This window comes from Centruroides vittatus, unplaced genomic scaffold (genome assembly GCF_030686945.1).
Source record: "Centruroides vittatus isolate TY-2023 unplaced genomic scaffold, ASM3068694v2 contig_928, whole genome shotgun sequence".
Classification (NCBI taxonomy): Eukaryota; Metazoa; Arthropoda; class Arachnida; order Scorpiones; family Buthidae; genus Centruroides; species Centruroides vittatus.
The window spans coordinates 229,934-257,677 of NW_027122614.1; the positions used below are offsets into that span (position 1 = coordinate 229,934).

The 27,744-nt window shown below is 31.0% G+C and overlaps 1 protein-coding gene across 2 annotated transcripts; it reads left to right on the forward strand.

Moving 5' to 3' along the window:
* On the forward strand, positions 1-27,668 carry Dhx15 (DEAH-box helicase 15). Of its 2 annotated transcripts, none has more exons than XM_067281935.1 (13): positions 1-184; positions 11,874-12,096; positions 16,478-16,648; positions 18,975-19,165; positions 19,252-19,453; positions 19,848-20,024; positions 22,114-22,368; positions 22,442-22,700; positions 22,780-22,971; positions 26,129-26,251; positions 26,345-26,535; positions 26,615-26,784; positions 26,854-27,668. In XM_067281935.1, the coding sequence occupies exons 1-13, from the start codon at positions 129-131 to the stop codon at positions 26,972-26,974; spliced, it is 2,331 nt and encodes a 776-aa protein (XP_067138036.1). In that variant the 5' UTR covers positions 1-128; the 3' UTR covers positions 26,975-27,668. The 2 variants fall into 2 exon arrangements, with proteins under 2 accessions (XP_067138036.1, XP_067138037.1); XM_067281936.1 differs by having other exon boundaries at positions 11,889-12,096.
* The last annotated feature ends 76 nt before the right edge of the window (positions 27,669-27,744 follow it).

Sequence of the window (27,744 nt, forward strand, 5' to 3'; positions counted from 1 at the left end):
GCGCTATTACTCTTTTACGTCTGTTTCTGGTGGCCATTTTTGTGTAGGAACAAAGCCCGTAAAGAAACACGTAATTATTTTAAATAAACGGTATAATTTTAATTAATTTAACGTCTAAGTGAAAGGAAATGTCGCAGAGACATACTAGAATCGATATCGGAGTGCAACCAAATGCCAGAAAAAGGTAAGCGAAAGTTTAATTTTACGCCTCTCGTTAATGGCGCATTCGGCTTTACGTGTATAGACGAATAAATACGTACGATTGGTATAAATTTCCTTTAAAAATGCGTTAATTCGAAGGTTAAATCGTTATTATATCCGTTCTGTAAGCGCACGACGAGTTTTTACATTATATAATTACGTTTTAATCGATTCGAATGAAAGCAGCATGTGGCGCAATAAGCACAAGGTGCTTATTTCGCCTGCTAAATATCATTAAGTGGATTAAGTGCAATTATCTTCCTTTGTGCTTAATTGTGATTGGTTTAAATGATGAAAAATTGAAAATAAGCAATTAGAATTCGGGTTCTATTCTCATTTACTTTTAATATTACATTTTATTATAAATTGAAATTGTTTATTTGTGGAAAATGCATGTATATTGGTGGTAATAACCAGTATTAATTACTAGACACAAATGTGTGTTGGGTATGTTTGGTAATTATTTTTAAGTAATACACCAAGTTAATTTTTCTGCAAGTGAAGTTTAATAAATACAATAAAGATGCCATTTTACCCGAAAATATGACCGGAACTGACACCTTTTCTGCTTGGCGGGATCTTGCCCAAAAGCAAACTTGAAAATGTCTTGTTTGTTTGGCATTTCGATTGTGATTTCTGTAATACGAAGTGTTGTGCTGGTGATGTCTGTTCGTCGGCAAACTGGAAATGTCGAACTTGTTGCCTCTTTGCGTTAACTTGGTTTTGCTCTTTTTGCTTTGTGAGGTTTGTTTATAAAATGAAAAACAAGAAAATATGAGCACATTTAGTTTAGGATGATGGCACCAGTAGTTGACTGTTTAAAGCTGTTTTGAATTTTGATATGTATTTTAATGCCAAAAGCAAACTTTATATATGAAAATTAAGTTTGTTCCATACTTTCCATGAAAAAAAGAGACTTCTTTTTATGAGATCTTTGTTTACATTATAAAAAAATAATATAATTATTGGCTGTTCACCTAGTAGTCAATCAGTGAGTTGCACTATTGTTTATGATGGTTGAAAACTTGGTTTTCCTTCATTGAGATCCCCACAAGTGTGATGACTGAAAGGATAAGTGAGGTCAATAATGGCATTTTATAGAAAATGTGCATCTGAAACATGGTGGTCTCATTATTTTCTAGAGGACCTGACAATGCCTCACTATGTGATAGACTACCAGGAGTGTTGTGCAATAATTTTCTCCATCACTGTGACTGAGACAACCTGTTGTTCTTACATGTCATTGAGAATGGATTCTTCTTATGCTTCCTGTGAAGATGGCTCGTCTAATTTTGGCTTACGTGCTTGATTACTGGAAGTGATCGGCAATAGGCATCCAACCCTATTTCTAGAATTAAAAAAATAAAAAGTTTTATATAATTAAACTGATAAAAGGTATAAAGATATGATTTTAAAACAGTATGGCCAGCAATAGAGGGAAAGTTTAGTATTAATGGTAAATAGAAACATGGTGTTGGAAATGCTTTTGTTTGGATAGATTAAATTTGATAAGTTACGCAGTTTGTCACAATTTTCAGATGCTGTGGAGCTTAGCAGAAACAATTCGAAACTGAATCTTTTTGTTTTTCAGTTTATCAGTTTTCAGTTTCAGGGTAATTTGGAGTCTTGGACTGTCTCTCCAGGTATTTTCGTTAGTTGCATGGTAGCACAAACCAAACTATGGTTAATGTTACTGTAGGTAGCCAAGATGGCGGCTCGTCTCTAGTTCCAGCAAGGAAACAGTGGGATGCACGTTCTAACCTAACCTATTATAATAAATTACCATAATTATTAGCAACCAAATTATTAGAATAGGTAAGGTTAGAATGTGCGTCCCACTGTTTCCTTGCTGGAACTACAGACAAGCCGCCATCTTGGCTACCTAAGGTAACATTAACCCAAAAGATATTGCAAGATTGTTTTGAAAGTAATCAAATACTTTTGTAGTCTTGAATTTCTTTAGGAATGTGGTAATAATGTGTCAAATAAAAATTTGCAGAATCAAATTACCATTGGAGGAGTTCCAATAAGGCTTCATGTATCTTAAAAGTATTTTGTAGTGTAAAAATGAGAAACATAACAAAGTTGGTTTAAGGATATTATTTTTGAAAAAATTCATTTTGAGTTTTGTAGCTTTACAATAATAATACACTTTCAAAGATGAATTATTCAGTTTCTTAGAAAATAAAGTATTTACTCTTTGAACATTGTGAAAATAAAATTAGTTGCGATATATTGGAAATTAATGCCTCTATTCATAGTGACATATTGAAACGTTTAAGAGAAATTTATTTAATGTTTTTTTTTATTTTTAAACATGTTTGAAATATTATATAATAAGCATTTTATCTTCCTCGTTGTAATGAATATAATCAAGTTTTATGTAAATGCTGCTATTCAGAATAGGAAATTTTTCCTAATATTTTAATCTCTTTTCTTTGAGAATAGTTTTTTACTCTGAAAATTGCTGTGTTTATGTAAAATTTAAATATATATTATTATATTAATACTTAAGGTGTTTTTGTTTTTATTAGATAAAAAAACAGGAATGCAATACAACTGGTATAAAATAATATGTATTGAATGTTAAGTAAAATGTTTCCAAAGTCCACATTCTGTACTTTATATTTGAAAGAGTTTAGAATTAACTGCATGTGATTAAGTGATAAATTTGTCAAATGAACAGTTCAAAAAATATAGCAAGCCTCTGATTTAATACAGTAATTATAGAGTTATCTGCTATTGCTGAAAGTTGTTAAACTGGTTTGTTCACTTTCTGATTTGATAGGGAAATTATATATTTTGAAAAATAGATGAAATAACTTAAGTAAAAATGAAATATGACTCAGTGTTTCAGAGAGACTGCAACTCTGTATTTAGACTGATTGTGCCAAGACAGTGATAAAAATTTGACCAGTTTGACCCAGCTTCAATGTTCAGTTTAAAAATTTAAATAAAAATATGCTCTTGGATCATAAAAAATGTTTTGAAAGTATGAAAAGTTTAATAAAGTAGGATTGTTTTTAAAAAAAGAGAATTACTAGAAGACTGCAAAAGCAGAATTACTGTTGACAGGTTATTTTTCTGAACATTATGTACTCTTCAGTCATGTTATCATCTTGTTGAGATTATAAAGTGCAATTTCCTCATAGTAAAATTTCCAAAAAAGAAAAAAATACTAATGAAAAGAATAATCATCTTACTTGATGTAAGATTGAATTGCTTAATATGACAAACTAGAGCTTTCTGACACACAAAAAAACATGATGATGTAGATGTATTTTGTTAATAGATATTATATTTCAAACTTGAGTTGGAATTTATTTGGAAACTTATTTATTTATTTGGAACTTGAGTTTGGAATTTTATTGGTATTTTTTGTTATGGAAAACTTTGTAACTGTTTTACAACATTGGTAATTTTTTTGTATCTATAAAAATATGTACATATAATGGAATATACTTGCTTGTTGATCAAATAATAAACATTACATTATTTCTACTGATTATTGTCACATGAGTTTTCTGCACTTAATCTAGGTGTTTTGGTGGATTAGCCTGGATTTTTGTTAATCTTTTTGGCATTGAGTAAAACATTAGTGAGTCAGTGGAAGGGTCAACGAGCAGCTTAGATGTAGACTTCATTCCAGTAATCATCAATCTCAGTCCTAACTGATGAACCAGTGAATGATTTAATAACTTACGAGAATGTCTGACAACCTAATAAGATGGTAGAAAAAGTGGTGGTATATTGGCATTTTCAGATTTACTTTGTCAAAATAACTTTAGGTTAATATAGATGAGTAGTAAAAATAGTGTTAATAAAACCATGGAGGTGCTCATATTGCTTTATCAGAGCTCACAATAGCCACAGCCCAGTGAATATAATGTGCATCAGTTGCTGCACTGATGAGTTCTTTGGTGAATCTCTGAACACATTGTCGTACATCATAGTTCACAGTATGCAAACAGTACATTGTGGCTCACTGATGTACTGTTTGCATACAGAAATGTACCTGTTTATTGTACATTCATATGTAATATTTTAATATTGTTTAATTATTTAGTAAATGCAATCAGTGAAAATATTTTCAATAATTTTTAAGTATCATTTTCAAAACTTTCCAAATACATACATTTTTAAAAACAAATGTTTATAGTGTATGTAGCTAAGAATTATACCTCAATGCAAAATTTTCAGAAAAAATTCTTTATATAATTTTGCATTGAGATGTAATTCTTAGCTGCATATACAGTTCCAGTTTTCTGGTACAGTTGGAGAATATTGTTGTAGTGTGTTTGTACAGTACACACACACACACACACACACACACACACAGATAAGGGGGTTTTTTAAGAGGTTAATGTGAAAAAGGTTTGAAACCCCTGGCTTAGATGAAGAAATGAATCTGGAAATTTGAAATAATTAGTAAACATTATTATTCATATTCTATTTATTTGTTTGATTCATAATTTATTGAATTATGCTGCTAATGTTTGCATTGATAAGTAGTTATGATTTTTGTGATGATGTGTGTTGTTATTTGCATAAAAATTGTATTTTTTGCCTTAAAGGATGCACCGTTGTAATGGACACATCACATTTTTCATTAGAAACAAATAATCTTATAGGATGCATCTTATTTTTTCAAATTTTAGGTACAAAAGAATGTACTGTAAGATGAAAATATGTAAAGTTTGCATGAATACATAATAAGGTTTTTAAAATTGAGTGCTAATTCAAAAATATCAAGATTATAATGAATATTTACAATTACTTGTATTCTTCAACTGTATTATATGAATTTAATCAAATTTTTAATACTTTGAGTTTCTTAAAAAAAATTTTCTCAAATATGTTTACATTTTGATACAAATTCTTAAAAATTTTATTATGCTGATAAAAAAAACTGTTAATTTATTTACATAAAAATAAATAAATAAATTGTTAAAATAATAATTTTTGTTTGTGGAATATTAGCCCAAATTGTAATGTTTCTATGAGATAATTAATCTTAGTATCATTGTTTATCTACTCTAGAAATACAGCTTTTGTGTAATTCTTGATCATATCACATTTGGAAACTTACTAACTTAAACAGCTGTAAGCCAATTTTATGTTGCTATAGATATTATGGACTAAATGTAAGATAATTTGCAAATTTGTCTCTAGAGATAACATAAATTTTATAATTAAAGTTGTAGTGATGGCAGCTCTATCTAATTGTTGAAGTTAAGAGCTAAATAGCTGCAACTTCTATATTGGTTTCTATAGTCAAAAGTGATAACTTGAAACAAAAAAAAAATTCAGAAAGCAATTGAAATGGCTGATTTCTTTCACAAGAAATAAGTGCAATAAAATAGTAATTTCTTCCTTTTCTATTCAAACTTTTATTTATTTAGTGTGTTATTAGATGTAATCTCTGCTTTCCCCGAGGCAGTTTTAGTTGGTCAATCTCTTGATTAAATATTTTGTCCAATCAGTTTAACAATAAATATTTTTTTAAACTGAATAGAACTGTGGATTAGCATGGCATTGAGTGTTATATACAGTAATGAATATGTAAGAAAGCAAGTCTGAATCATATAACTAGACAATCAAGCTAGATTTTATTGAGGTGTGTTTTGGCTATCTAAATATATAAATTCTATATAATTTGAACTAAAAGTAAGTGATTAAGTTGCCATATTGTTCTAAATTTAATAATAATAATAATAGTCAAATTTATTAATTTGGAATGTTTTGAAAGAAAAAGTCCAATCTTTACTTTCAGACCAATTAATCTAGAAAATGTAGCCATACTGTAACTTAGCGCACCAATCAAACCCTTGTTTATCCCAGTAATTAAAGTAAATTTAACATTTTAAATCTTACACAAGATCTATTTCAGGTTTTGATTAGTGTATCAGTTATAGTTATCAATCTAGTTAATCTAAAGTTAATAGCTATACTGATCACCGTGACAACTAGCCTTGATTGATTAGTAATATGATTTGGACTTTTGTTTTATCTATGATTATACATACATATCCTGCTGGGGCTAAGAGCAATGGAGAACAAGGGGTTTTTATTTGTCCCAAGTTGGTGTGACAATTTAATCAGCTACCTTTAATCCAAATTTTTGAGCATTTATATATTTAATAAACTGAATCTTAGCCTGATGATAAATTCAGGTTGATTATTTGATTAGTCATAGTCCGAGTATCATTTTCATGTCATTAAGAGTATGTATATATACATATACGTGTAATGCAACAACCTGCAATGTTAACATTGCAGGTTGTTGCATTACATGTTTTAATAGTTCTCAACATATTTACTGTTAGCAGTAACCAATGTCTGGATAAGCAGTTTGATAAAATCTGGTCAAATAGAAAAAAGTTGTATTTAGTTAAAATTATAGAATATTTACTATTGAATATACGTTTTCGGCTACTATTTTATCGGCCCTCTTCAGGAAGAAAATACAAAAAAGGTTAGAACATTAAATATTTGTGTATTTATTTTATAGAAATGTGTGTTTAGTGATATTCTGTTAAATAGAATAAAATATTTGAATTTAGATAAAGGAAATAATTAGTGGATTGATCAACCAGCTAAAAATGACTTAAAGAAAATAGTTACATCCATATTAAATTTGAAAGTAAAAGATATCGCTCAAACAGAGATCACCATTTTTAATTCCGTGTTTAAGACAATACAGTTTCGGCGACCGACCTTTCCTTAGAGGCTACTAGCCGCCGTAATCGCTAAAAAAGTCTTTTTTAAAACACAAATTTTCCAATTAAAAATATAAATTTTTAAAAAATAGGAATTGGTGACATACGAACATCTTGTTTAATCCATCTAACCTTCTTGGGAAGTTTTCAGCTTTATATCCACTAAGTAGTAAGCGCTGGAAAATGTAGATGCTGGAAAACCCCCTCTGGTGACGATATTTTACATTTTCTTTCGTAATTTCGTTCGTCCGATGGCTATTTTATGTTTAATAATTTGAAGACAGTTCGCTCAAACAGAGATCACCATTTTTAATTCCGTGTTTAAGACAATACAGTTTCGGCGACCGACCTTTCCTTAGAGGCTACTAGCCGCCGTAATCGCTAAAAAAGTCTTTTTTAAAACACAAATTTTCCAATTAAAAATATAAATTTTTAAAAAATAGGAATTGGTGACATACGAACATCTTGTTTAATCCATCTAACCTTCTTGGGAAGTTTTCAGCTTTATATCCACTAAGTAGTAAGCGCTGGAAAATGTAGATGCTGGAAAACCTCCCTCTGGTGACGATATTTTACATTTTCTTTCGTAATTTCGTTCGTCCGATGGCTATTTTTATGTTTAATAATTTGAAGACAGTTCGCTCAAACAGAGATCACCATTTTTAATTCCGTGTTTAAGACAATACAGTTTCGGCGACCGACCTTTCCTTAGAGGCTACTAGCCGCCGTAATCGCTAAAAAAGTCTTTTTTAAAACACAAATTTTCCAATTAAAAATATAAATTTTTAAAAAATAGGAATTGGTGACATACGAACATCTTGTTTAATCCATCTAACCTTCTTGGGAAGTTTTCAGCTTTATATCCACTAAGTAGTAAGCGCTGGAAAATGTAGATGCTGGAAAACCCCCTCTGGTGACGATATTTTACATTTTCTTTCGTAATTTCGTTCGTCCGATGGCTATTTTATGTTTAATAATTTGAAGACAGTTCGCTCAAACAGAGATCACCATTTTTAATTCCGTGTTTAAGACAATACAGTTTCGGCGACCGACCTTTCCTTAGAGGCTACTAGCCGCCGTAATCGCTAAAAAAGTCTTTTTTAAAACACAAATTTTCCAATTAAAAATATAAATTTTTAAAAAATAGGAATTGGTGACATACGAACATCTTGTTTAATCCATCTAACCTTCTTGGGAAGTTTTCAGCTTTATATCCACTAAGTAGTAAGCGCTGGAAAATGTAGATGCTGGAAAACCTCCCTCTGGTGACGATATTTTACATTTTCTTTCGTAATTTCGTTCGTCCGATGGCTATTTTTATGTTTAATAATTTGAAGACAGTTCGCTCAAACAGAGATCACCATTTTTAATTCCGTGTTTAAGACAATACAGTTTCGGCGACCGACCTTTCCTTAGAGGCTACTAGCCGCCGTAATCGCTAAAAAAATCTTTTTTAAAACACAAATTTTCCAATTAAAAATATAAATTTTTAAAAAATAGGAATTGGTGACATACGAACATCTTGTTTAATCCATCTAACCTTCTTGGGAAGTTTTCAGCTTTATATCCACTAAGTAGTAAGCGCTGGAAAATGTAGATGCTGGAAACCCCCTCTGGTGACGATATTTTACATTTTCTTTCGTAATTTCGTGATCGTCTGTATTGAGCGAACTGTCTTCAAATTATTAAACATAAAATAGCCATCGGACGAACGAAATTACGAAAGAAAATGTAAAATATCGTCACCAGAGGGGGTTTTCCAGCATCTACATTTTCCAGCGCTTACTACTTAGTGGATATAAAGCTGAAAACTTCCCAAGAAGGTTAGATGGATTAAACAAGATGTTCGTATGTCACCAATTCCTATTTTTTAAAAATTTATATTTTTAATTGGAAAATTTGTGTTTTAAAAAAGACTTTTTTAGCGATTACGGCGGCTAGTAGCCTCTAAGGAAAGGTCGGTCGCCGAAACTGTATTGTCTTAAACACGGAATTAAAAATGGTGATCTCTGTTTGAGCGAACTGTCTTCAAATTATTAAACATAAAATAGCCATCGGACGAACGAAATTACGAAAGAAAATGTAAAATATCGTCACCAGAGGGGGTTTTCCAGCATCTACATTTTCCAGCGCTTACTACTTAGTGGATATAAAGCTGAAAACTTCCCAAGAAGGTTAGATGGATTAAACAAGATGTTCGTATGTCACCAATTCCTATTTTTTAAAAATTTATATTTTTAATTGGAAAATTTGTGTTTTAAAAAAGACTTTTTTAGCGATTACGGCGGCTAGTAGCCTCTAAGGAAAGGTCGGTCGCCGAAACTGTATTGTCTTAAACACAGAATTAAAAATGGTGATCTCGTGTTTGAGCGAACTGTCTTCAAATTATTAAACATAAAATAGCCATCGGACGAACGAAAATTACGAAAGTTTACATCCATATTAAATTTGAAAGTAAAAGATATTCAGAACAGGATGCAGTTTCAGTAATTATTTAGAATTCCTCTGCTCTCATTAATGTCTATAACGGTCATTAAAAATTCAGTCCACTTACAGTTGCATTAAATGATTCTGTTATCATATATATATAAAAATGAATGTATGTCTGTGTGTGTGTGTTTGTCCTTCATGCACTACCACACCATTTATCCGATTGCCATGAAACTTCGGGAAGTTGTTTAATACACTCCCGCGAAGGTTTCTGGCACATGTAAAGACCACCATTTCCCCCCTTTCAAAAATATATTTATATATGGATTAAGGCTTTTATGTCCAACAGATGGCGCTAACTTCCGACGATCTAAGTTTGCTTTTCTGTGAGGCATTATGCTTCTCTGTGAGAATGGACTAAAGCAGATCATTTTCTATCTATCTATATAAATAAAATATAATGTTTGTTTGTTCCTACCGATTCCTTTGAAATTTTGACACGACGTTGCATTCAAATACACACGTGTTTTTATATAATATACATGTCGAAATTCCCCCCTGGGGGGTGAGATGGACAGGATTATGGCTTACTGTGAAGAACTTGGCTTCTATTTATACTATTTTACATGTGGTTTTTTGCATTTTTAATTGCGTTTTAATAGGGTACGTCAACAGAATATACACTAAAAAGGAATTTTTCGATATTCCCAGCGGGGAGAGGGACAGGATTAAGGCTTACTGTGAAGAACTCTGCTTTTATTATACTATTTTAAATGCGTTTTTGATTGTGTTTTAATAGGGTATGTCAAGAGAATGTACTGTACAGTTTCAGTTCAGTTCAGTTTTATTAAAAGGTACAAATTAATGTACATCCTGGCTCCGAATGTACTGTACACTAAGAAGGAATTTTTTGAAATTCCCCCCACGGGGAAGTGTTACACATTTATAAAAGATACATTTTGAGCCACAACAACGCGTGGCCGGGTCAGCTAGTATTAAATAAATATTTTTGTTAAATGAATATTTTAAGTTCTAAAATTTTAATATTAAATGTTAGAACTATTAAAATATTTTTTCAAATTGGGTTACATGTTAATGTGTAATTTAATTTTATTATGTATAATTTCCTGTACAAAACTCTAAATAAATAAATGTAATAACAACAACTTTATTGAATGTATTAAGCAAATGCTTATTACAGAGATTATCGAGTTACAAAAAATATAATGGTAAACTTTTTAATATTATTCTATTAGCATATTAATAACTTAATTACTACAGAATTATTCTTCCTTGTCGAACAGAAAATGCTCATTTTAGTGTAAAATTTTATCAAAACTTCTCTGACATACCTCTACATCTGACTATATTATATAAAACAGTATTTTTTTTAATAAAATTCTGAAGTAATACATGACATCTTAAATGGTTCAGATCCTCTCTTTGTATTTTTTTATCATGTTTCATTTGTATGTAAATATTTAATCTGGAGATTGATTAATTAAAACTGCCTCGGGGTATGCAGAATTTAATTTACTTAATAAGGGTGTAAATTATTTTTTAGCTAAATAGTAAAATGTTTTAATAAATATGAAACATTTTAACTGATTTATTTAGATATTTTATCAATACTTTAATTAATGTATGGTAGCGGTTATGCAACAGAAAATTGAGTCTGAATAACTTAATACTTTATCATAAAAATTAAGTATAGGTTAATGATAAACCCATATTCTGTGTATGAGATTGAGAAGAATTCATCAAATTCTGTTACTGAAATTTTGTGTTTCATCATTGTGAGATTAAGAGAGAAAAAAACAACCTAGTAGAAGAAAACCAATAATCAATTTCAATATCTACTGAGATTTTGCAAGTGATAAATACAGCAAAAAGCACAATTTATCATCTTTAATCATTTTTTTATATGCATTTGTATTTCACAAATTTTTATTTATTTATTAAATAATTATTTATAAATTTTGATGTAATGGAGTTACATTCCATAAAAACATCAGCGTGATTATGGATAATAAGCTGGCAAGTATTGAGATTGAATAGTATTGTTTTCTTGTGCTGTTTGCATAAAGAAGCTTTGAATCTTAATCTCAAAAAACTAATTTCTACTAGAAACAAACTTCTTAAAACAAATAGCAAAGAAAACAAAAGTAAGGAATGTTTGAGGTTGTATGTAAGAATTTAACAGAATCTCCAAAACTTAGGTTAATAAAAATGGTATGGCAAATAATATGATTAACTAAATATAACTGTAAATAAAAATTATCCCACCTCTCAATTTTATTTAATCTTTTTTCTCTGTTTTGATTTCTCTTAAACAAAATTTCTGTAATGATTCCTATCCTTTTAATATTGTTTGCTGTATTTTTTGGTTTCCATTTTTTCTTTTAAGGTTTATTCAACATAGTTTTTTAACTACTTATTTGTAAGTTATTTGATAAATGATGATAAGATTGAATATGAAAACTTTAGCTCTAATGTTAAATATTACTTATATAAAACCAATAGTTTTTCTTTCTGTAGAAAAATTGGCAGTGATAATTATGATGAACTTAAGCGTAAGAAAGAAGATTTGAAAGCTCAGAATAAAGATGATTTAAAAAAGCTGACCAAAGATGATAAGAAAACAGTAAAAGATGAAAAAGATATTAAAAAACCAGGAGATAAAGCTGGAAAGAATGAAAAAGTCATACAACTACCAACTGCTAGTCCTGTAGTAACACCTATTCAGGTATTTATAAGTTTAATTTGGTTTCAGTGAAATTGTCATCAGAAAACAAGTAATATATATAAAAAAAAAATTTTTTTAAAGTCAATTCCTACTTAGGTCAATAAAGAAAAATTTTATTTTAGTTACTTTTTATTAAATAATTACAATTAATATAAATATGTATATACTAATAAACTTCTAAAAACACCGGATTATAAATAAATCTTCAACCAAAAACCTAATAACTGGTGCAAGTCCAATTAAATTTCATGGCAAACGTTTTCGGACACCTCACTGTGACCTTTCTCAAGCCATCTTGTCTTCTTAAAATGATTTTCGAACAATCGAACTCTTATTTCCGCTACACACGTGCCAACCGAATAAATTGAAAAATCAGAAAACTCAAATTCAAACCGTTCGACTATCTTCCGTAGAATTCCAAACAAATAAAGCTTCAACCGAAAACACTAATCTTTTGCTATTTACAAATTCCTAAACTGCTCCACCCTTCCTCTAAAAAGCGATCACGGAAGCAGTTCTATGTCGATGCCATACGCTGCAAATTTTACAAACTTCAAAGAAATGCTCCTCCATTCCTTCAATAAAAAGATCTTCAGCCACTTTCCTTTCTTTTACTCCGTCCCGTCTTTATGCAGTAGGGCCTGTCAAGCCATCGATAACTTCATCTCATCCTTTGCATTTATGGGCTGTGATGTTTGGAAGGCCTTATAAATCTCCATTTGTTCCAACCATCGAATTTGATTAGCATGCTTAGTGGTAGCCAGTAGCTTCGCGGCGTTGAAGTCTGGGATGATTTCCGGATCGGATGCATAAATCGATAATGAGGTGGTAGCGCTCCCGTATGCAATGTCCTTCTGGTGCTCCTTTCATCTTACTTCCACCGCTCTTTTGGTGGATCCAATGTATACTAATTCCTTATTGCATCTATTATTCGTTAGTGGGATAGCGTATACCCCAGGAAGTTTGTCCCTATTTGGTCTATCCTTATCATTCCGTAGTAGTTGCAGCATAGACGGGCATCTCCTGTACACTATGTCAAACCCTTGTCTTTTTGCAATTTTTCTATATAAAGGTGCCAAGATTGGGTCGTACGAAAGGGGTACGAAATGGAACAGCATAGTAATAAGGCAGTGCACTTTCTGGACATAGGCATTCAAATAGCAAAAAACGGGATAAACACAACGATATACAGGAAGGCAGCAGGCAGCTCAAGTTACATACCAGCGGACTCTTGTAACCCGTTTGGGTATAAGATGGCTGCATTCAGGTCCCTGGTTAAAAGGGCGCACACCCACAGCACCACCCAGGAGGCATTACGGAATGAATTGGTATACTTGCAGGAGGTGGCACAAGAGCACGGGTACAGCAGATTGGTACAGCAACTAGTTAGGAATTATGTAAATGGCACCAGTCCTGTTCCACCGGATAATGGGAATAATGAAAAAACAGCGAATAATATCGTACCCCTTTCGTACAACCCGATCTTGGCACCTTTATATAGAAAAATTGCAAAAAGACAAGGGTTTGACATAGTGTACAGGAGATGCCCGTCTATGCTGCAACTACTACGGAATGATAAGGATAGACCAAATAGGGACAAACTTCCTGGGGTATACGCTATCCCACTAACGAATAATAGATGCAATAAGGAATTAGTATACATTGGATCCACCAAAAGAGCGGTGGAAGTAAGATGAAAGGAGCACCAGAAGGACATTGCATACGGGAGCGCTACCACCTCATTATCGATTTATGCATCCGATCCGGAAATCATCCCAGACTTCAACGCCGCGAAGCTACTGGCTACCACTAAGCATGCTAATCAAATTCGATGGTTGGAACAAATGGAGATTTATAAGGCCTTCCAAACATCACAGCCCATAAATGCAAAGGATGAGATGAAGTTATCGATGGCTTGACAGGCCCTACTGCATAAAGACGGGACGGAGTAAAAGAAAGGAAAGTGGCTGAAGATCTTTTTATTGAAGGAATGGAGGAGCATTTCTTTGAAGTTTGTAAAATTTGCAGCGTATGGCATCGACATAGAACTGCTTCCGTGATCGCTTTTTAGAGGAAGGGTGGAGCAGTTTAGGAATTTGTAAATAGCAAAAGATTAGTGTTTTCGGTTGAAGCTTTATTTGTTTGGAATTCTACGGAAGATAGTCGAACGGTTTGAATTTGAGTTTTTCAATTTTTCAATTTATTCGGTTGGCACGTGCGTAGCGGAAATAAGAGTTCGATTGTTCGAAAATCATTTTAAGAAGACAAGAAGGCTTGAGAAAGGTCACAGTGAGGTGTCCGAAAACGTTTGCCATGAAATTTAATTGGACTTGCACCGATTATTAGGTTTTTGGTTGAAGATTTAAATATGTATATACATGTGACAGAATCACAATATTAAGTGGCAAAATAGAAAGAGAAGTTGGAATTGAACCCAAAGCATAAAATTTTTTCAATTTTATTTTTTGAGAAAAATCCTTCATTCTAACCACTAAGCCACAACTGCTAACTTACTCTCGAAAATTATTTGGATAAAACGTTTACTCAAAGGAAAAGTTTTCAAAAATTTATCAAAAAATTATTGATTTTCGCAAGAATTGAACTCGCATTCTTTACCTTGATGTGAAAAATACTGAAATCTTTGCATTTTACCGATTGAGCTACTGCCTGTTGATTTCAATTTTTATTACGAACTGCTAAAACTCTATTTAAAGTATTAATAATTAGGTTAATGTAACCCGTGGTATCGAAGATGGCAACGGGGAAATTTTTTTCTAGATACATGGCGACGGGGAAATTTATTAATTTGCATAATGCGACAGATAGTACGGGTACGCCCCTAACATTTAGATCACTTGGTATTCTACTTCGAGATTACCGGAAACGCAGCCATCTCGAACGCAGGGGAAAAAATTTTCCCGTTTCCGTCTAGTATCTAGGGAAAAAATTCCCCGTTGCCATCTTTGATACCACAGGTAATATTAACCAATAATTAAATTTAATTAATGAATTAATATTTGAAAAAACTGTATTAGCATCAAGTGTCATCCACTACAAGTTTAAAAAAATGTATTTGAACTTGAGTGGATGAATAAAAAGTATTTTATTAATGATTGAAAATTTGAACAAGATATAATATATAATATATATATATATATAGGGAGAGTGTGAACTAATAGTAGAAATTTAATAATTTTGAATATTAATCAGATCATACACTTAATCCTAAATAAAAATCTGAATTTTATGACCAAGTGTTTAACTCCTTAATAATTGTTTAATTGAAAACAATTCAAAAGAAATATGCTACTTTAACTTGTATCTTTGTTACCAAATCAAATATGTGAATAAGTGAGTTTGAATGAGTTTGTGCATGAGTAAATGTGTGTATGTGTATACAGGTATCCCTTGCTTAATGCATGATTTGATTAACACATGAAATTGTGAAAATCTCTTTATATACACGACCAAGTTTAAATTAATAGTGCTTTAACAGCGATCTTTACTTAACATAGATATGTTTTTCTCAGCAAATACAGGTGTCTGTGAATTTACTGTTTTCTTGCATAGGATGATTTAGGTGATTTCCAATGTAGTTCTGTAGTTATGTTAATTTTGAAATTTAACACATGTGATATTGTATTCTTTGTTTAGAAGCTTAAAACTTTATTTCACATTTTGTTTGTGTGAAATCAAATCAAAATGTTCACAAATAAAATGCATTTTGTATACTTAAGTTTCATAAAGGATATGCTATACAAACAGTAAAAAATACTTGTCATGTGTGGGAAAGATGCTCCTAAATGTTGGGCATGTCAAATGTGGTTTTGAAAGTTTTGTTTGGGAAGTTTTGAACTGGAGGATACAAAACATATGAGGCACCCAAAAGCTGTTGTTGATGAAAAATTTCAGGAAGAAATTGATGAATAACAACTCATAAAATTACAACAAATTTTAGTGTGTCACTGACGTAATGATTATATTCTGTATGCATTAAGTAAAATGGATCAAGTATAATTTTTGTCTGATGAAGATAGGCAGCTCTAAAATTTAATTTTTTTCTGAATTAGTTACCATTTTTATCATAAAATACTTTTTACGGGTGACAAAATAAAAGTATTTGTTATTAATTGAAAATTTGCTCTAGCGGTTGTGATTATTCAGTTGAATATTGAGTTACCACTGTGTTTGATTAATGTAAATTTAATATGCTCAGTAGCATCAAGGAATCAATTAATTGTGTTAATTAAAGGCTATGCACGTGTGCATGTGAGGGTGTAAGTTATTTATTTAAGAAAATTAATACCTAACAGTTTTTATTCTGTATTATTATTAAATAACTAAATTCTTTAAATAATCATGATTATTATTATTATTTCAGTTGAAAATTAATACTCTAACTGGATTGCCACATACACCACGATACTTTGAACATTTTAAAAAGCGTATAACATTACCCGTATGGGAATATAAAGATAAATTTTTTGAATTATTGACAAAGAATCGAATCTTGGTATTAGTTGGCGAAACTGGTTCAGGAAAGACAACGCAAGTAAGTATTTGCTATTATAAATCTCAGTGTTTAGTAAGTTATATAGATTATACATTAGTAAAGTATATCTAGGGCCTAGGCAATAATTATAAAAATCGTATAAATCACGAATTTCGTAATTTTGTTTTTAGTTCCTTGATATCTTATCTGTGTATATTAGTCACTCAGTATTATAATTGTGAGTGAAAATTATCATCAAGATTATATATTAATCTTTTTGATCACGATTTTAATTATGTCTATTGACATTATTTAACGTTAAAACTCAGATTTTTGCTGTTTGAATCGCATATTTTAGTAAATGATTCTAATAAATTTATTTAGTAAGTATTGCAGTTATTTGCTGAATGAATAATTTTCAATAATAAAAATTACTTGAATATATCTTAGACTAGCATGATATTGAATATTTTGTTATATAATCTTTCTTAATCTTTGTAGGAAGTTGGTGTTGTAAGTAAATTATAGAAATTCTCACCATAGGAGATTTGTTCAGAATGATTGAACAATAAGTACCTATTGGGACCTTGAATAAGTTCTCGCTGTTTTACAGCAGGGGGCGTTACTAGAACTGTGTGCGTGTATTTTTAGATGGTGACGCATCTGTAAGGAAGTACAATAAGCGACCTTGAAAATCAGTATATGTCATTTCGCCGAAGTGTTAACAACTTTTTTCTCGTGGTGTTAAAAATGTCGCATTTTGTGCCAAAAAAAGAGTATTTGCGGGGAATTTTATTGCACTATTTTATTCAAAAAAAATCTGCAGCTGAAGCATACAGAATTCTTGTTGAGACTTACGGTGACCATGCTCTGTCGGAAACAACATGCAGAGATTGGTTTAGACGCTTCAAAAATAATGATTTTGACATTGAAGATAAAAAACGTTCTGGCGCACCGAAAAAGTTTGAAGACGAGGAATTGGAGGCATTACTTCATGAAGACTCATGTCAGACGCTAGCTGAACTTGCAGAATCATTAGGAGTTGATCATACAACAGTTTCAAAACGTTTGAAAGGATTAGGAATGATTCAAAAGCAAGGACATTGGGTGCCGTACGAGTTGAAGCCGAGAGACGTCGAACGGCGTCTTTTCACATGTGAACAGCTGCTTCAACGGCAGAAAAGGAAAGGTTTTCTGCATCGTATCGTGACTGGGGATGAAAAGTGGATTCACTACGATAATCCTAAGCGTAGAAAATCATGGGGTAAGCCTGGCCATGCATCAACATCATCGGCAAAGCCGAATATCCATGGCTCAAAGCTTCTGCTCTGCATTTGGTGGGATCAGCTAGGTGTAGTTTATTATGAGCTGCTCAAACCGAATGAAACCATCACAGGAGATCGCTATCGACTACAATTGATGTGTTTGAGCCAAGCATTAAAAGAAAAACGGCCATTGTACGAGCAGAGACATGACAAAGTGATTTTGCAACATGACAATGCTCGGCCACATGTTGCACAACTGGTGAAAACCTACTTGGAAACACTTAAATGGGAAGTCCTACCCCACCCGCCGTATTCACCAGACATTGCCCCTTCCGATTATCACTTGTTCCGATCGATGACACATGGCCTGGCTGAGCAGCACTTCCATTCTTATGAAGATGCCAAAAATTGGGTTGATTCTTGGATAGCCTCAAAAGACGTATCATTTTTCCGACGTGGAATTCAAATGCTGCCAGAACGATGGGAGAAAGTAGTGGCTAGTGATGGACAATACTTTCAGTAACATGTTTTGTATGACTTTTTTTAAATAAAGCATTAATTTTTACGAAAAAACAGCGAGAACTTATTCAAGGTTCCAATATTTGGAGTTGGCAATGTAGGCTTAGGAAGTTATTGGGGTTGGAGGCTTTGTTGTTGAGAGAATGAGTGATCCTTTATATATATAAACTTCTCTATAAACACTAAGAGAGCTTTGTCCAGGATCATAATGAGATGGCTGGATAGTGAGGGACATTTGTATAGGGAGTAATCTGTCCAGATATGTTTGGCTCACCCACACACATCTAGATAGATCACCTCCTGAAAAATTCTTGGGATTTTTAACCTAACCAGACTTTATCATGGGTTTCCATAATGGTGGACTGCCACCTTTTGTGCTCATCCATAAAGCCATCTGAAGTTAGATGCTAACAAATAATACATGAGTTAAGGTGAGCTAAGGGTTCTAAGTAGTGGGTGTTAGCATTGTTTTTTGAACTGTGTTTTTATTGTTTTCCCATAAATGTATTAATTTATCTGTAGTTATAATTAAGTGTTAGGAAATTAAAATCAATTTAATTTTTTAGTAATATAAAAAATTTATAAAACTTACTATTTTTCAGATACCCCAATGGTGTGTAGAATTTTTGAGAGAAAGAGGTGTAAAAAAAAGTGTGGCATGTACACAACCTCGAAGAGTAGCAGCAATGAGTGTTGCTGCTCGAGTAGCAGAAGAAATGGATGTAATGCTTGGACAGGAAGTTGGTTACAGTATTCGATTTGAAGATTGTTCATCATCTAAAACTATTCTAAAGTAATTTATTTAAAATATATTTCATTCTATTACCTATTTTTGATTTAAGTATGTAAACTTACATACTGTGTAATCTTATTTAACAGATACATGACTGATGGTATGTTGTTGAGAGAAGCAATGAGTGATCCTTTATTAGAAGCTTATGGAGTAGTATTATTGGATGAAGCTCATGAAAGAACTTTGGCTACTGATATATTGATGGGTGTTTTGAAACAAGTAATCAACCAAAGGTCTGATATGAAAATTGTTGTGATGAGTGCAACATTAGATGCTGGAAAGTTTCAGGTAATTGAGTTAATGTTTTATGTACGCTTTATTATTATTATTTTTTAATTATATGCAACAGTAGGCCTATCTTTAAACCTTTCCTTATCTATTTATTGAAAGGTTACGCTTTGGCCAAGAATAATAACTACCACTGTTCTTAATTATTTTTGAATGTTTAAATTTCAGAGATATTTCCTCCAGTGATACATACTTTTAATGGCCAAATTGTTTTTCATTTGAATTATTTTTTTTAAAAAGTAATTTTTTATATAAATAAAAATTAGAGTTTAAAATTAAAATTCTGTTTAATTTGAATTAAAGGCATTAAATAAAATAATATTAATAAATAAATAACGCCATTCTTTTGTTTTTAAAAAATGGTTCTACGTATGAATTTTACTTTTTCTTGCAGCATTATTTTGATGATGCTCCTCTTATGACCGTTCCTGGTCGAACCCATCCTGTGGAAATTTTTTATACACCAGAGCCTGAACGGGATTATTTAGAAGCAGCAATTAGAACAGTTATACAAATTCATATGTGTGAAGAATCGGAAGGAGATATATTACTATTTTTAACTGGTCAAGAGGTATGTAAAGAAATTTTGATGATAAAATAGTAAAAAAAGAACACCAAAGAGAAATGAATGTGTTTTCTTAGATTATAAGTATTATTTATAGTAAGAGTAATTAATTTATAAAAATATAAAAATTAGAAGAATTTTTGTATTTTTATAAATTAAAAGGTAAGATTTGTTGCTGTTCATTTTATTTTCTTATTTGATACTTAAGTATTCTTTATTTGTTGTGTTGTATCCATGTATTCAACTTAATTAAAAATCAGCATTAATCAGTTGAAAGTATGTTTTCTTATATTTTAATTGTGTTTTATTTGTAAACAAAAAACTAACATCTAAATGTGAATTCCAGCATATAATGAACAAATAATGTTTAATGTTCAAACATTTGAACATTAAAGACTATTTGTTTATACAGTTTTTATGAATACAATATATATAGTATTCATCAAAGATAATTTGTTTAGTATACAGTTCCAGTTTGTGTCAGTTTATGTATGTTTTATGTTTTTTTTTTGCCCTAAGACAATTAGAATTATTGTAATAAGTATGTCAGAAATATCTTGTGTAAAGAAAACATTTTTATTCCTTATGAATGTAATTTTTAATTTATGTGATACAATATTTCAAGTTGTATTTATTAGATCTATTTTCTTCAGAACAAAATAGAAGAAAAATAAAAAGTTATCTATGATAAGATTGGAATAAGTTTATAGATGTTTGATTTGTAGCCCTGTTTGATTTGTAATCTGTAATGGCTCAGTTGAAAGCCTTCTATTAAATATTAATTTAAGGTTACATTCGGGCCAAAAGAAAACATCATTGCCTTAATTATTCATGGAAGTGTTTTCATGAATATTTCCTGCATTGATACATCTACAGTAGTCACTTGCTATATCTTTTTTATCTATATCTTTAGTCGCTTTTATTCTATATGTACTGATTATTATTTGACCCTCTGGAATGAAATTGTGCTATTTCTGACTGGAAAGACAAGGGGAAAAAAATATTATTACTCATCTACTTGGTCCTATTGATAAGCTGTAACTGCAAAATCTATAATAGAATGTTGAAATTTATTCATAAATTTCATATTCATAAAATTTTACAAATGAGCAATCAAACTATGATAGAGAAAGGGATGACAATTTAACAGGCTTGGTGAAATAAAATTATTAATGGCGATTCTGTATTTAGCTGGTTGTAAAAAATTTAATGGCTGCAACAATGAACTGTGAACAACAGATGACATGGATTAGAAATAGTGAGAACTGTGATATCTGAGAAAAGGTTTAAGTTTTTAATAAATAACCTTGGATCTGATGACAAAAAACAAGTAAGATAGAGTTTAAACAAATAAAATTGGATGCAGTTTGCAATCTTATACATTTTTTTGACAATTTTTTATATCTGATGAATACTGTATTGTAGACAAAAAATTGGAGAAATTATGGAGAGGAGATGCAGCTTTCATCAGTACATACTGAGTAAACTAAATAAATACAACATCAGAATTTTTGATAGTTGACTCCCATATATACTATGGACACAACTTTGAAATTTATTGGGGAAGACAACCCAACGGTCCATATACTGGAAGAAATGAAATGTTTAACAAGGGGGTTATAATATAGCTCAATCCAGCAGAAAGATACTATAGATAATCAGTTCTGGTTTTTTACAAAAATCTGAAATTCTTTCCTTTTATAATTTGACTAAAGATAGATATCTAAATAGATACCTTAGATCAGTGGTTCTCAGCTTATTTATATCATGGGATTCTCTTCACCTTAGTAAAAACTGTTGGAACCCTGACAGTTTTTAATGATTATAGATAAAACAGCAAATAGAAACACCAAAAATAATATATTGAAAATGCAAAAAAAAAGATTAATAATGGAAAGCAAATAATAATGCTTACTTCAAACTCGTCATTAATGTAAAGGGTTAATTGCAATCTTAGTAACACTTAATGTTATTTGGTTATCATCAGTTTATGTAGTGTAAAGTGATTTTAATAAATGAATCCTGTAGAAATATTTTATTGTAAAAATGTGATTATTAAATTTTTCAAGACTACTATTATATTTTTTTTTTATAGGAAATAGAAGAAGCTTGCAAACGAATTAAACGTGAAGTAGATAACATTGGTCCAGAAGTAGGAGAACTAAAATGCATTCCTTTATATTCAACATTACCACCTAATTTACAACAGCGAATATTTGAACCACCGCCGCCAAGTAAACCAAATGGAGCCATTGGTAGGAAAGTTGTCGTGTCCACCAATATTGCAGAAACATCATTAACAATAGACGGAGTTGTGTTTGTGATAGATCCTGGCTTCTCTAAGCAAAAAGTAAGCTTACTCTGATTTCATTTTTGTAATTGGATTGTTATATCAAAAACTTACGTATAATTATTTTTTTTAGGTATATAACCCTAGAATTCGTGTAGAATCTTTATTAGTTTCCCCAATAAGTAAAGCTAGTTCTCAACAGAGAGCAGGTAGAGCCGGTCGTACAAGACCAGGAAAATGTTTCAGACTCTACACGGAAAGAGCCTATAAGACAGAAATGCAAGAACAGACGTATCCAGAAATTCTTCGATCTAATCTGGGATCAGTAGTTTTACAGTTAAAAAAATTGGGAATCGATGATCTTGTACATTTTGATTTTATGGATCCTCCAGGTATTTATTGTCATCATTTTTAGTGTATTTTGTTTCCAATGATGATCGTGTTTTAAAAGACTATGCTTTTGTTTTTCAGCTCCAGAAACATTAATGAGGGCTTTAGAATTATTAAATTATTTGGGTGCGCTGGATGATTCAGGTGAACTGACTGAACTTGGTTCTGTCATGGCAGAATTTCCACTAGATCCGCAGTTAGCAAAAATGCTGATTGCGTCATGTGATTACAATTGTTCCAATGAAGTTCTTTCTATAACAGCTATGCTGTCAGGTATGGATTTAATAATAAATTTTATTAAAATTTCTATTATCACATAATGAAATTTGATGCAATTTTGACAAATTTGTAGGAAGCTATCATCAAACATTATTGTTGAAAAGCAATTTTTAAATTGAATTTGTATATGATTCTGGTATTTAAATCATTATTATGAGGTTATATAAATTAATTAATGGAAGTTGGGATAGATGAAATATTGCTTTTACTTAAAATTTAAAGTACAGTAAAATCTATTTATTGTAAGTATAGAAGTTGTTGCTGTTAGTCATTGTTATCAAAATTAGAATGTTCCAATAAAAACTTTGCCTATTGATGTTAGATTTTGGTTATAGTTAAGCCTATTGCTGAAGAAAATATTCACTTTTAAACATTCTTTTAATGCTGTCAGTAGCAGCATGCAGCTGATGGAACCCAGATGTTAGGTTATGGCCAAAATTTTTATTTCAAAGACCTGAACTTTGAATGTCTAGCACTGCCATCTTGGAAGCCTAGAAGTTTGACAATGGCATTTGGAATGTCGAGCATGGAAAATCGAAGTTCAGCCTAAACTTTTGCATTCTGTGGTTTGGGTTAAAATTATGGATAATTTTATTAAAATAATGATTATTTAAACATTTATGAATAACAGCGTAAAAAATAATGATTTTAATCCAGAAATCATTTAAGTATTCAATTATGGACACTTCACATCACTTGCAAATAAGCTATTTTATGAACACAGCTATAGAAATTCTATCATAATACTGAAGAAGCAGGTTTGTTCTTTCATGGCATCTACCATCAACAGCATGATTTTCTAAATTTCTAGAAATAATTTTCAAAGCTGGTTTCATTCTCATCTCTGTACAGACTTAGCCAACACTTCTCTCAATGCAGGTATGTCATGAGAACAGGCAAAGTGTCTTGAAATTTTCCTACTACTATATTGTATGGTCAATGCTAATTAAAGTCCACAATAATTATTTAGTGTTTATTATCCTGTAGATATTTTAAAATAGTTTAATTTGTTTACTTATCTTTGCTGGTCACCGTCGTTCTTGAGTGCATCTGCCATTTTACGACAAATCTCATGATGCATTGCATGACTTAAATGTGTAGCGCAGTGTGTGTTACTTGTATGGCAAGCACAGTACACGTCTGATGTTTGAATTCCATACTGGAAGTTTTAAGTTGGCTGCAACCTCTCTATTATCACTTTGTCATTCCATTTTAACATTTCAATTGATGATAATTACTTTTCAATCATTATTTGCTCATAGTACAGTAATTTAAATTGTTGGCACTTTTTTCTTCAATTATTAGGTAAACTAATAATCTGTAAGGTTAGGTTTAGGTTAAAGAATTAGTGAGAGAAAAAAATGTGTATAAATTTTTCATAAATAAAATAATAAACGGTTTAAAAGCATCTGGAAGAATATGAAGTCTTATTTTCTGCTAAATGAAAGCAAAGAATAAATTTCAAGTACTTCAATATTAGGCTTAAATTATCTGTATTTTGATGGCCTTCATCTATTATTCCACAGTTACTATGAATGTTGAAAATTATGTTAAAAATAGATTGAGTATAAATAGAGAATAAATTTCAAATTAATTTTAGTTCATTTGAAGAAACAATGACAAGATCTGTGATTTGTTATAATCTGTTTCAAGTAAGTTGTCACTTAATGTAAACAAGGCACTGTAATAGTGCCTTTTGATTGATCTAGCTTACATGTCAGTCAATGATCAAATTGCAGCCAATTCTTTCACGTATAATATAATTCCAAATAATTTTGTTTTAAAATACAAGATAGAAAAATTCACTGCAGGAATATAAATTTTCTTCAGAGGACTTTCAGGACATAAATATACATAAGTCAAATCAATCTTTCATTTCATCTATGAGCACACTATTATTTTATAAAGTCATTAAAAAAATGCTTTTTTTTCTATGGTTAAAATAATAATGTAATGATTGCTGTTTTCAAAGCAGACGGCTGTTACCAGCTGTCTGGCTGTTGATGATAAAATATGAAAACTTCCTGATAAAATGAAAAAAGAAGATAGCAAACATCAAAGACTGTTATATAATTTCAAAACAGACTAAGCTCCATAAATGTTATCTTAGAGTTCTTTAATCTGATTTTAGTAGTTAAAACTGGCTATAATTATTATTTGTGGTGCTACAATGTTTTTACAACATTCTAGAATACTAAGGGTTTGGTAATGAACATGTGCCATAAAATTTTTGCATTTCACAAATTTTATTTTGGAATTGTTTTAAATTTTCTTGATATTCAAAATTTCATAATTAGCATTGTTGAAATAACTTTTTTATTTTTAATGCTGTTTAGTACTTTTCAAGAAATGATTGTCATGTAGACAGATTAAAGTAGAAAAATTACCCATTAATAAGTTGTCGGTAATCTCCGTATAAATCGTGTTTGATTCCTTATTAACCTCGTACTGCAAATAATAGAAAAACTGTATGAAATGATTTGTAGACACTAGTGTTGTTTTTTTGTTACAAATTTAGTTCTATCTATTCTTGGAAAATGTCACAAATACTGATCTGATCATTGTGAATTTTAACGAAATCTATATATTTTCTAGGAACTCCAAAATTCTTTGTATTTACTGAGAGTAGTTTCTAAAAGTGGATTTTTCAGTAAAGTATCAGATGTAAAACTATCTAAAATTAAAGTAAATAAATCTGTAGGTTTTTAGAAATAAGTTTTGTTTAATGAGTAATTTGAAAAATCTTAAAGTGGATATGTCAAAATTTCATCAGATTTCATCAAATTTCTTTTATTGTGTAATTCTGTCTCTTTTCTTTAATGTTTCTTAGAAATTAGTCAAAATTATCGTAATTGTAATTAATTAAAGACTAAAGATTAACGTTTTTAATAAGAAAATTGAAATTTAATGTAAAGTTTAAATAAAGTAATTTTTAAAAGCATTAACGACTTAAATAATTTAAAAAGTAGTAAAGTTAAATAATTAGTAACGCGAACTTATAATGTCCAGTATTTCTAGTAAAAATTTATTTTTTGTGCTGGACATTCCTGGAGATTTTAAGAATAGCCATCCCCTTGGGTTTAATGTAGTTGACTAAGCCCAGTGGATGTGGGGTTACTATTTTTGTGGCCCCCCTTCCAACACTCTTTAGTTCCACAGTGCTTTGTTCGACCAAATGAGGCAAAGAAAGCAGCGGATGATGCAAAGATGAGATTTGCCCACATAGACGGAGACCACCTGACGCTCCTGAACGTATATCACGCCTTCAAACAGAGTAAGTATAGTATTACTAATTATTAGTAAATTTTCTCTTGTGAATAAAATATAGTTTCTTTGTGTTGTTTATAAAATAATTTGACTTAATCAGATCACGAAGATCCTCAGTGGTGTTACGATAACTTCGTCAACTATCGTTCCCTGAAGAGTGCAGATAACGTCAGACAACAACTTTATCGCATCATGGATCGCTTCAACCTACGGCGAACGTCTACAGATTTTTCGAGCAAAGACTATTACATCAACATCAGGAAAGCTTTAGTAGCAGGCTTCTTCATGCAGGTAATTATAGCAGGATTTAATTGTAATTAATTGTACATTTTTTCCCGTTTAATATAATAGAATTACATTTGACCATTAGGCTGCACATCTGGAAAGGACGGGACATTATTTAACAATTAAGGACAATCAAGTAGTTCAGCTTCATCCATCTACATGTCTGGATCATAAGCCAGATTGGGTCATCTATAATGAATTTGTGCTCACTACAAAAAATTACATTCGAACAGTGACAGACATTAAAGCAGATTGGTAAGATTTACTGTTACCTGTTTTTTTTTCCTTTTCAGTTTATTTTTATTGAAGTTGGCTTTATTTTAGGTTAGTGAAGATTGCTCCAAATTACTACGACATGGGAAATTTCCCTCAGTGTGAAGCCAGAAGAGAATTAGAACTTTTAATAGCAAAATTGGAATCTCGTCAGTTCCAAGAAGGATTCTGATTGTATTTATTTTGTAATGTCACATATTGATTTTTTATATATATATAAATATATATATAATTCAGTTATAGATTCCTAAAAATTTGGTATAGCATCGGCAATATGTCAGTGGACATTCTCACTCATTTATGTTTTTGATTGTATTCATTTGAGATAAGTATGTTTCTCGTTGCCATCAACTCAATGAACATTTCATCCTCGGACCGGAGAGAGAGATTCACATGGGTGTCACAGATTAAATTTAGTTCACTTTCTCAACAGTTCTACTATCTGATACTTCGGTGCCTCGTCCGAATTTTTCCGGACACTAGTTTACGAGATTGAACGCGGACGAAACGACAAACGGACAAGATTAACAGAATAGAGGTAGCATATAAGTCATTCATCATACAACGGGAAGATATATTTTCTCAAACGTTTCGAATTTTCATATTTTTTGGGTTTGGAAACATACTTATCTCCATTTAAATGATCATTTAAATCATATGGCATGAATATATATAAATAAAAATAAAATAAGGTATACTTATTTAGCTGTATATGATTTGTTCATTTGAATACTTTCATGTTTATCCCTTCACATCAGCGACCATAATCGAGCACCATTCCCAAGTCATAAATTATATGTATCCGATGGCGTAACAGTAAAATCATGCTTCTCTGATAATAAAAATATATATATTTTTGACAAGAATGTTTGTATTAATGTATGTGATCGCGTGTCAATTGACCAAATCAGCGAAAGTACTTATCGGTTCTCTGTATCCAGA

What these genes read in the sequence shown, in the direction of transcription:
- Dhx15 (XM_067281935.1), top strand. Translation starts at nt 129, where the DNA reads ATGTCGCAGAGACATACTAGAATCGATATCGGAGTGCAACCAAATGCC. An exon ending in GTTCAGGAAAGACAACGCAA is followed by an intron (nt 16,649 to 18,974) that starts GTAAGTATTTGC and finishes ACTATTTTTCAG; the next exon opens with ATACCCCAATGGTGTGTAGA. An exon ending in ACAGACATTAAAGCAGATTG is followed by an intron (nt 26,785 to 26,853) that starts GTAAGATTTACT and finishes GCTTTATTTTAG; the next exon opens with GTTAGTGAAGATTGCTCCAA.